Source organism: Cucurbita moschata, unplaced genomic scaffold (genome assembly GCF_002738365.1).
Source record: "Cucurbita moschata cultivar Rifu unplaced genomic scaffold, Cmos_1.0 Cmo_Scf00018, whole genome shotgun sequence".
Lineage (NCBI taxonomy): Eukaryota > Viridiplantae > Streptophyta > Magnoliopsida > Cucurbitales > Cucurbitaceae > Cucurbita > Cucurbita moschata.
In genome coordinates, this window is record NW_019268534.1 from 2717537 (window position 1) to 2728312 (window position 10776).

The 10776-nt window shown below is 36.2% G+C and overlaps 3 protein-coding genes and 1 pseudogene across 7 annotated transcripts in view; 3 read left to right on the forward strand and 1 right to left on the reverse strand.

The window, feature by feature from the left end:
* LOC111456503 overlaps window positions 1–1780 on the forward strand; it is a 2469-nt gene extending 689 nt beyond the window's left edge. The window contains exon 2 of the mRNA XM_023098389.1: window positions 1218–1780. Coding sequence (XP_022954157.1) covers window positions 1218–1609 — 392 coding nt within the window. The 3' untranslated portion in view covers window positions 1610–1780. The remainder of the gene's footprint in view (window positions 1–1217) is intronic.
* Window positions 1781–2663: 883 nt separating this feature from the next.
* LOC111456326 (mitogen-activated protein kinase kinase kinase 17-like) lies at window positions 2664–4667 on the reverse strand. The gene is made up of 2 exons (XM_023098154.1): window positions 4295–4667; window positions 2664–3328 (listed from the first exon to the last, which is right to left on the reverse strand). Exons 1-2 carry the CDS (start codon window positions 4665–4667, stop codon window positions 2664–2666), a joined length of 1038 nt encoding a protein of 345 aa, XP_022953922.1.
* Window positions 4668–5648: 981 nt separating this feature from the next.
* On the forward strand, window positions 5649–9581 carry LOC111456279. Of its 5 annotated transcripts, XM_023098104.1 has the most exons (6): window positions 5649–5826; window positions 6452–7491; window positions 7625–7690; window positions 7786–7925; window positions 8007–8121; window positions 9104–9548. In XM_023098104.1, exons 1-6 carry the CDS (start codon window positions 5819–5821, stop codon window positions 9322–9324), a joined length of 1590 nt encoding a protein of 529 aa, XP_022953872.1. In that variant the 5' UTR covers window positions 5649–5818; the 3' UTR covers window positions 9325–9548. The 5 variants fall into 5 exon arrangements, with proteins under 5 accessions (XP_022953872.1, XP_022953870.1, XP_022953871.1 ...); XM_023098102.1 differs by having other exon boundaries at window positions 7786–8121; window positions 9104–9581; XM_023098103.1 differs by having other exon boundaries at window positions 7792–8121.
* A 415-nt stretch (window positions 9582–9996) lies between these two features.
* The window catches only part of LOC111456327, a 3139-nt pseudogene continuing 2359 nt past the window's right edge, over window positions 9997–10776 (forward strand).

A 10776-nucleotide genomic window follows, 5' to 3' on the forward strand; every position in this document is an offset into this window, starting at 1 on the left:
TTTTTGTTTTTTTTTTTTTTTTTTTTTTTTCCTGAACTGTGTTCTGCCATTTGAACTTGACAGAAGAATTTGTTTGTAACATCATCTGCTGTTAATTTCTGCATAAGATTATGATATGTGATTTAAGAGAAGAGATTCTCGTTCTTGATTTTCCATGAGAGGAAAATTGTAAAAGAACTTCGAAAAATATGGGAGGAGCCACACCTAGTGAACCGGAAGGCGAAGATACGGTTTATAATACTAATTTCTTACTGGTTTTTTTTTTTTTTCATAACCGACTCGGAATTGGTTATATGATACCTTGATCTGTATGCAACAGTTATTAGGCACTTAAATCCAACCACTACGATAGACGGGGGGAGAGAGTCGATTCTAGATGGCAATAAATGGTCATGTGATTATTCAACCTCTATAGTACAATAATTTGGTAGGAAAAATCACAAGGGAACTCATAAGGATACGACCATGTACTCGCATTTCTCCTAAGTGATTCAAATTGGCCAAAAGTATCAACAAATATGGACATCAAAACCCTTTAATTTTAGGAGTGCTAGTTTTAATCGTGGGTCAAACATCTCCTTCGAATATAATTTTGTTTTTCAACCAAGATACTTATCCAATGAAGCTTTCCCCATTGAATAATGCACAAAAAGGTCCCCACTGGCAGTACAATTGAAGACAGAGTAAAAGATTAGAGCCACCTTTTAAGATTTAAATTTTGTTTTTACAACAGCTTTGATTGTTCCGTTGATTCTTCGTAGTCATAATTCCACTTAAAGACTAATGACGGCCACCAGTGCCCATTACTTTTCGTCTAGTGGTGACCCAATTTGATCTGTTTTTGCCTCTATTACCATTATAAGCAGGCAGGCAAGAGGCGTGGCCTGGCCAATTGCCATCTCTAGACTTTTATTATTCTTATTCGTACTGTTCAAGCCCCTTTTATTGACAATATCACCACATATTTCCTCTACCCTCTCCAGTATTCCAGCCCAATATCTGTGTATAATATTGTATATATGTAGACAGAGGAGAGAGAAAGTCAGTCCTGTCTCTTTAGATGGGCTGGGCACAAATTAGGCCCATTAAATTCTGCATTTCTTGTATGGATGGCCCCCAAAGATCTCTTATTACATGAAGTACCAATTCTTTCATCTATAATAGTGCTCTTTATAGAAGGCTAAGCTAAAGCAAATATGTGGCTTTTGCTGCCGCAGGAGCTGGGCTTCTGAAGCTTCATGATGACGTAGAAACCTGTGGATATGAAGATGTGAAGGTGATGTGGGAAATGCTGCGTCGATCGGAGTCGGAACTAGTCAGACCGACCGAAGCGCAAGCTACGGCCGTTTTGGAGAGTCTCTGTGTGGTCCAACCATGCTGCTGCAGCCTCCTCTTACACTGCAACTCATGCGTGAGGCCATCAAACCAACACTCAGCTTCGTCAATTCTGCGCCATCTCTTTGGTATCTTCACCGTTTTTTCAGAACTAACAGCCAATGCTTGCAATGGTACAGAACTTTTTACCAAACTTGTTCAAAGAAATGTGAAGTCTTTGCACACGCAGTCCATCTCTTCCACTTTGAGCAGACAAACACCCTTTTGTAAATAATAATAAATTTTTGGGTTCGTAGCTAAGAATCGTTGGTGACTTGATGATACTTGTTTCAATTCAGTTCAAAAAGTTGATGAGATCACTTGTAGTTTTACATCAAAATGAAAAATGCCTTTCAAGAGCTGAGAATGAAAACCAATTGAAATCCAATCATAATTTAAACCTCTTCAGAATTTGTAGTCAATTTTCCCATCTTTCTTGAATCCATCAATGTAGAATAGTAGGGGTTGAATATTTTAACCAGTTTAAATTCGAAAGCTCGGAGAAATTGTTACGATATTGTCCTTATTGACTTTCCCTCGATGTAAAATGCGTGGTTTCTACATTTTCATCAGAAATGTTTCAATCCACCTGCTTGGGGTCCAACGAGTTCTACACCCTTATCAAGAACGTTTCCTTCCCCTCTTGAATCGATGTGACATCTCACAATCCACCCCCTTGAGGGGCATTCTCGCTGGCACACCGCTTGGTATTTAGCTCTAATACCATCTATTCCACCCGCTTGGAGTCTAACGAGTTCTACACCTTTATTAAGAATGTTTCATTCCCCTCTCGAATCAATATGAGATCTCACAATCCACCCCATTGAGGGTCCAGCGTCGGCACACCGCCTAGTATCTGACTTTGATACAATCCATAACAGTCCAAGCCCACTGTTATTATCGTCTTTAAGCTTTCCATTTCAGGTTTCTCTCAAGATTTCAAGGTTTTTACATTACAATCGATCGTAAGATCTCACAATTATATCATTTATATTTGGACAAGTTTGGTATGCCTCAATTAACATAAATTTGAATTGTCTCAACAAAATTGATACAAAATAGAAAGGATTGATTGAGACCTAATTATTATGACCAGAAAAGAATCAAGATTGATATAAATTCATCTCTTTTCCCAATATACTCTCAGCAACAATTTCTCCCAAATTGATTTAATTTCATTAATCTTTCACCTACAAGGGGCTCATTGATTAACATAAATACCATACTTAGCAAAAATATATGGATTCCTCTATCTTTAAACTCCAGCAATGGCGGAACAAATGGAACTTTCAGAACCTGCCTTCATCATTGATTACTCGCACAGCTTCAGTTGGAACTATTCTTTGCCTTTTTCTACAGCTTCTACTCCTCTTCCTCACAAATGTTAGAGCTCTCATAAAATCTTCTTCTTCTTCTTCTTCTTCCTCCTCCTCCTCCGCCGCCGCCACGAACGGCACAGTCATCAGCATCTCCGCCGTGAATCTGTACTCCGGATTCCTCACAAAGCAATTCTTCAAAAACCCACTTGCGTCTTTCGACACCCCTTCTGGAATCTCCGGCATTCCGTCATTCTCAGTAATGCTTTTCACTATCCCAGCCTCGTCCGTGGCGGCCCAGGGGCGGTTTCCGGTGAGCATTTCCAGCACAAGGCAGCCTAGTGCCCAAATATCACTGGGCGACTCTTGCACGCGGTGAATCAATGTCTCCGGCGCCATGTACGACAGCGTCCCTCCAAAACAATTGCCATGCCTTGTCTCGCTGGTTCTCCTGGCCAACCCCAAATCACAAATCTTGGCCACCAATCGGCCGCCCTTGGCCGTGTTCGTGGGCAGCAACAAGATATTTGCAGGCTTCAAATCACAGTGAACGTACCCTCTTCTGTGGATGTGAATTAGGCCTTTGATTATCGTCTTTGTGTACCTCCCAACCTCGTTTTCTGCTAATCCCTTTCCACCTACATTAATTCACCAACAAATTTCTTAACAAAATCAAAATATTTTAACTTCTTTTATTAAAATCTAAACATCAGATATACCCTACATAAAAGTTCCTGTGCAAGCAAGAATGACACTAGCATAATCTCTGTGTAAGCTAAAATGATACACATCATTCAAGATTATGACACATGCATATGTATTTATTTTCTTAGACTTAAGTTAGAATATGATATTTTTAATTCAAATATTTATTTTATTTTATTTAGTATTTCGGAGATATTTATTTTCTTAGACTTAGACTATAATATGATGTTTTTAATTTAAATATTTTTTTTATTTTATTTAGTCTTTCTGACTCAGGCATAAAAGAGTAAGTTTATGCTAGAATAAGATGTTTTTAATTTAAATATATATTTTTTATTTTATTTAGTCTTTCCTCCATTTATAACACATGTAGTTATTTTCTTACGCTTAGGTTGATGTTTTTAATTTAAATATATTTTTTATTTTATTTAATTTTTTCTTTACGTATGTATAGGATAGTGATATTTATTTTCTTAGGCTTACGTTAGAATATGATGTTTTAATTTAATTTTTATTTTATTTTGTTCGGTCTTATTTTTGAAATACTTAAGTCCATAGTTGTGTTTTAAGACAAAAGTTATTTTTTATGGAATTTAAATGAAGTCTTTTTGCATTCAATGTTCATGATACAGTAGCAACCTTAAACTAAATAGAAAATTTCGGGATATCAAAATTGAAATGTGATAATAACGTTTATAATGAACTTTCTAATTTTATTTTAAAAAACGAACGTTTGTATTTAAATTTCTAGTTTATGTTGAATGATTTTTTGAGTTAGGTTAAATTTCGTGTCTTTAAACTACTTATGTAAAATCGAAAAAATTAGGATAAAAAACAAATACACTAGAATTATGGTCAAAATAAACAATATGATACGATTAGAGAGTCGTGATTCAAACCTATGTTATTGATGCGATGAGCGAGAGATCCACCAAGGGCGATCTCCAACCGCAAATTATAAATCATTCGACCGTTGCGATCCGTAGTAATTTCTTCTCCAAAGCATTGGATCAAGGAATTGCATCCTTTCAAGTTATCATAAATTTGTTTCTCCTTCTGAAGGGATTTAGAAACGGAAACTTCAGCAGATTTGACCGCCATTACCGGAGGGAAAATGCTGAATTCAGATCGCTTCAGAGAAGCCATGAAAACCGATCCGAAGCTTCCTTTTCCGATCAGCCGCCCTCGCTCCCATTGAACGCCATCGTTACAACAGCAACAACAAGACGAAGAAGAAGAAGAAGAAGAAGAATGAAGAGGCGATTGACTCATTTTTCCTCTTCATTTGAAAAGGAATCGATATGGGAATTTGGCGATGAGATTTAGAGAATTTATTGGTTATGTTGATAGAGTTTATATTGCCTACATCCTAGGTGCCGCCAAATATACCGTAGTATATTTAAATTAATTAATTAATTTAATATATTTATTCAAATTTCGTTTTAAATTTATTAATTTTTAGTTAAATTTAGATAAATATAAGTGAAAATAGTTAAAATTGTGAATTTATTCATTTCTAAAAAAATTTGATTTAAACGTGATGTTTTAGTATCAACATTAACGTCAATTTTTACTAAAACATCGACGTCATTTTGAGCTTAGTTGTCATTGTAGTTTTAGCTCAAAGTAACGTCGTTTTGAATTTTGTTTTCACTCAAATTCTCACATGTTTAGACCTCGATATCTTTACTTGAGTTTCGCTCGCTCTTTAGTTTGATGCGAATGCAATCTTCGGCAAACGACAACAATAACAATAATTAAGAAAGTTATACGAGGCTCAAATATTAAATCAATATTAAAATGGTTTCTCTACGTCCATTTATATTTATTTGGAAAACCAAATTTTTATTATTATTTTTTATTGAAAAAGCAATAATATTAAAAATATAAAGATTAAATTTGAATTATATTACAAATATAAGGACTAAATTATAAAAAATTAAAAATATGTGTCTAAAATGAAATAAAATTAAAAGTGGAGGATTAAAATAATTAATCCCACGTCTAATATTTCATATAATTTTTTAAAAATAATTTATAATTTAGTTGTTCTGTATATATATATATATTGGCTTTATTTATTAAAAAAAATATATATATTTGGTTATAAATTTATTTTATTGATTGAACCAAAATAAATTAGGTATTTGGAACAGACTCAGGAGAGTGGAAACGAGATACAACTAACTACGAGGCGTGGAAGTGGAACCCACACCTGGAACGCCAAATTCCGCCTTGCCCCACTGTTTCATCACTCTCTTTCAGGTAATGCTAAAATTCTCCTTCTTCTCTTTCAATCCCGCTCCATTTCCTTTGATTCCTCTGAATTCTTCCGTGTTATGCACTCTCCTTCATGATTCCGATTCGTATATCACTTTTCTTTTTAATCGTTTTTCTTATCTTAGCTGCCGTTGCTGATTTGTATGGATTCGTGAGTTTTCCTCTCTTTCTCTAGCGCGCTTGCATTGCTTCGATTTGGTTTAATTTCTGTGTTGTATTTGTTTATATATGTTGTGGATTTGTGAGTTTATTCATCTGAAATTGCTGTGTTTTGTTCATATTCTGTGATTGCATCATGGTGTTTGTCTCTGTTTGATGTTGCTAATGGAGTCGTATCGATCGATCGCGTAGAGCTGGTTTGGATTTTGATTTTGTAATATTTTTGTTCGTTGTTCTGAGATAAGTCGTTCGGACGAAGCGTGGTTTAAGTGGATCGGAAGCTGTTTTTGGTGTTTCATTTGTGCAGTTTGTAACCGATCTTTTATTTGTGTTCGTTAATGCATTTGACGTCTCTTTCCGTTTTTTATTGAAATTGTGGTCTAAGCTTCTTTTCCTTTTCCTTTTGTGTAATGTGCTTTGTTCATGGAGATATTTAAAGCGGCTTAAAAGACAACGACCATTAATGCATATACTGCTTAATTATTATAACTGCACGTTGATGATTGCATTACCGAATTCAGTTTTCACAGAATTTCTCTTCATATTTCACAATTCAATGATCGGCTGTGTTTTTGATTATTCGTCCGGAGACTGTATTTCTAATTCCTGTTGTTCAGGATGGACTCGATAGAAAAGGATAATCTGAACCTACGAAATAAGCTGTCTGGTTTTATTTCTGACGATGAAAATGAAGAATCGAGATGCCTTGGTACAATCAGAAGTGATGCTAACTTCAATGGGCTCCATGAAGAATACAGTGCAGCTTCTAGATTCCATCATTCCCAATTTCCAGATCCATCTGTCTCCTCTCATCCAAACCTTGCTGGATCCTTCTCTGATTCAATTTCATACACTGATATTGATTGGTCATTTGATGGCTCCCGATTGGGACTAAGCTCTCAAAAGTGGTCTCACAGCATTTATGCGAATCCCAAAAATAAGACAAATGCTTCTTTCCGTATCAGAAGTCCAGAACTTGCCAGTATTTGTAGAGTTCCAGCAAGAAGTCACGAAGCTGAAGGCATACATAGAGTAACAAACAATCATAATTTTCACTCCGCGGAATGTGAGGACCAAATCGATCTTAACATTACTGCAATTTGCAGTGCACTCCAACCTCATGGTTTAGAAGAACTAGATGATGAGGCTTTAGATGTTGGATGTCAGACAAAAGCCACCACGGCTCTTAACAAGGCAGATAAGATCTCAGGCTTTAAAGACAATTCAGGGGATATTCCTAACCTTACAACCTTTCCTCAGAACTCTGTAGGAGTAAGATGTAGTAATTTTATTAATTTTAGTTTGCACCAATCATCTGTCTTCCAACCATCTATTATAGTTGGTGGGGATAACCCTTTTCCCACACCAAGCTTTACAGATGATTCGGGTCTTACTCCTGCAGTAGTACAGGGCGATGAGGATATCCTCAACTCACTTAAAAATGCTCCTCCTCCGACAGAATCTGTTAACAGCAAAATTGAGCTATCCTCACAATGCTGGTTTACTGACTTAGAATCTTGTTTGCTTAGAAGTGATCAAAGTCAGCGGCCTTCTGAACAGAAATCTCATCCTGATGTTCGGAACTTCGCATCTGAATTTCCAACATTTGCTCCTTCCCTTGGGATCTCTGCAACCATCTCTGTTCCAGATCAGTCAGGTAAGAGAGATGGATACTTTAGTGGTAGTTTCATTTTGTTTAACCTTGTATGCTATTTAAGAATGTTCTTAAACAATTTTAGCATAAATGATTATCAATTTTGACGTTGAACATGTTTCTTTATTGCTTACAGTTGAGCTTGTTCAATCTGCTGGCCCGTCTCAACCTCCCCAAAACGTTGGCAATGCTCTCGCTTCTGGTACCACTTTTATTGTCTTTATTATGATCTCGTCTTCAATTAACAGTTTCATTAAGTAATTATATGGAAGGAGGAATAACTTTAAGCTCGATAAGTTTCAGGAAATCAAGATGCAAGAGAATTTGGGACAGTTGAAGATTCTGGTATTGCTAAATCAAATCCTAATCCACCAGTGTTCACTTCTTCCCCGGTCTCGGCAAATACTGACATATCATTTCAAGCCCATCTTGCGCAGGTTCTATCTGTCTCTGCCTCACCTGATATAACTTCACATGTTGTAATTCAACCTCAGAAAACCGAAATTGACCCAAATCAGGTTTACCAACCAATCATTAGTGAGAGCGTTCCACTTGTTTCTTCCAAGTTTGAAGATCTACGAGATCGTTCTTTCCGACGCTCAAGGACCTCACGTTGTTACATAAAATGCCGAGGTACTTCTGTATTACATATTTAAACGTATTCTTTTTTCTCATATTTGTTCATATGCTTGAAAATATTATAGATGTTATTTTTTCATACTTACGTGCGGTAGCTTAAGAACAAGCACTTGAAATTAAAAAGTCAGAAGTCTTAAGATTTTGGTCTGCTTGGTGATTTAATACTATCTGGCTGTAGTTTATTTTATTTTATTCAAAAGAATTTATTTATGTTGGCGGTATGAGTACTAGATTTGTCGTTTTGGGCAGAAAAAGACTACAAATTAGCAGAATAGAGCTCTAATTTCAATGGAGTATCTGCATAGGTGTCACATACAGACATGAAATCAAATACACGTTGAACAAATGATTTAGTGGGTCTTATCGTTTCAGATAGTTGTCAATTTTAAGTTTTGAACACTTGCATGGCTTCGTTCATACACACCCGGACATGTATTAGAAAACAACCGACAAAATTGTAGAAAAGCCACACTGGACCAGTCTACTAACGCATTAGAAACTAATCAGAACTGAGAGATGCACAATTAAACAACAAATGCAAATCAATATCAAATTAAAAAAGGACATGTGAAACAAGACTAAGAAACCATGAACAATTGGGTTTCTTAAAGAGAACCCACAGAATCAATGAAGGCAAATTATAGTTGGACCACTGATCTGGGCTGAAAAAATGGGTGCAGCCAGGATGCATCGTATTTTTCTTTTTTATTCTTCTATTTAGCTTTGTGAGTTTAATTCTTAACTTTACCAGTGAAGTACACAAATTTCAACCAATATGATACAAAATTGAAGTATAAAAATGCTCAAACCAACCACGAAAATACTTCAACAAAATAATAATAATTATTATTATGATCTTTGTAGCCTGAATAGGAATACTTTGACAGAAGCAAAAGGCTTATATGAACATTTACTGGGTAAGTATGAGATCTATACCCATATATTATCAAGTGGTGATACTCAATTTCGTTTACAGATTTGGATCAAACTCCCAAATTAAGTGGAGAGAGATGCTTCATATGTAAGAGGGATCTTTCATTCAAACCAGAAGGCTCACTTATCCTTCCAAAAATTCCACCAACTGTGGCAGTACTGCCATGTAGCCACGTGTTTCATGGCCTCTGTTTGGAACGCGTCACTCCTCAAAACCAAGCTGAAGATCCTCCCTGTCTTCCTTGTGCTGTTGGCGACACTTGATTTCTGCAAACCATTGGGTTAGTCACTCATCACCTCTCATTTATTTTTCTCAGATTGAAATTCTTTAACAAGAATAACTTGAGGTGGGTTTAACTTTGTATATACGTAGGCTAATTACCACTTAATTTTTTGCTCTCAACTGCACTAATTTTTCTCCCGGTTAAGAACATTCCTTCATTGCCAATTCTCCAAGTACTCGGATGTATTCGGATTTTCTCACTTTATGTTGGTTAATTTTATTTATTCTTATGTTTAAATCTTTCGTTTGATTTGATATATTAAAGGCTTCTAGCAATTGACAGCATTCAGTGGGTTTAAAACTGAAATCCAAACCATAAGGGACCGAACCAGCCAAGAATCGAACTGATCGGTTTTTTAGACACTGGTTCGGTCTGATTTTTACCAAACTGACTCGTTCGGTTGGACGTAAAACCGGGAAAACTTAATAGTATCAGCCCTAATAGCTTGAGCTTTGCAAAGTTCACGAACGTACGTTGCATGCTTTTATCACCTGAAGTTGAACCAAATCCAATTTTACTGTTAGTTATTTCCGTTATAAATTAATCTCTAGCAGTAAAATTAGGGACCTAGTCAATTTGAGTTACCCAAGTATTATATGAACCATGGTAATTTTTATGATACTATGAATGGACATTGATTCTACTCAATCTTATGATTCCCTTTAAACAATTTAACCCCACGGTTAAAAGGGTCTATTCACAACCAACAGAATTGCATTGGTATAGAGGACTATTCCATCATTGGGCTTGGGCTTTTGGTCCAGTGACATTTTCAGGCCCACAAGTAAACTTTTATAGAAGCTGAACTATTAATGAACCTTTAGAAATATGGGCATCAAAGCTTAACCTCTTCCATATTGCCAAATCTGAACCGTTGGATTACAATCTCGTGGTTTAGCTGTCGCTTTGTTCTGCTATTTATCTGCTTCTCTTCTCGGTGAACGCGTCCACAACAAAGACCGAACCCGAATCCTTTAAAAACCGACTCAATCCACGACGCCATTTTCCTCTGTATCTATGTGCGAAAATTCGAATAAGGATTCTACATAGCGACGATCCAGTGAAGTTCTTCCTTGAATGGAGCGCAATTATTCCGGCGACATTGATAGGATTCTGGAAGGTTTTTCTCCGGCGTCCGCTCCCCGAATTCAGTGGAAATCTCGTCGGAGGTCAGGTAGAACTACTTCATTACTTTCTCTCTCTCTCTTTATTTATCTTCTTCGCCGACCTTCAAACTTCGCAAATTTGCGAAGTCGATGAGGATCGGAAACTCGGAATTTCTGTTTCATAAGTAAACGAATCCGTCCAGGTTTTGGAAGTATCGCATAGTCCGAGACATTTTGTTAAAGAATTTCTTGCCCTAATCACCATGCTCGTCTGTTCTGATTTCTCTTCTTTTTTTTTTTTTTTTTTTTTTTTGTATTTTTTTCGA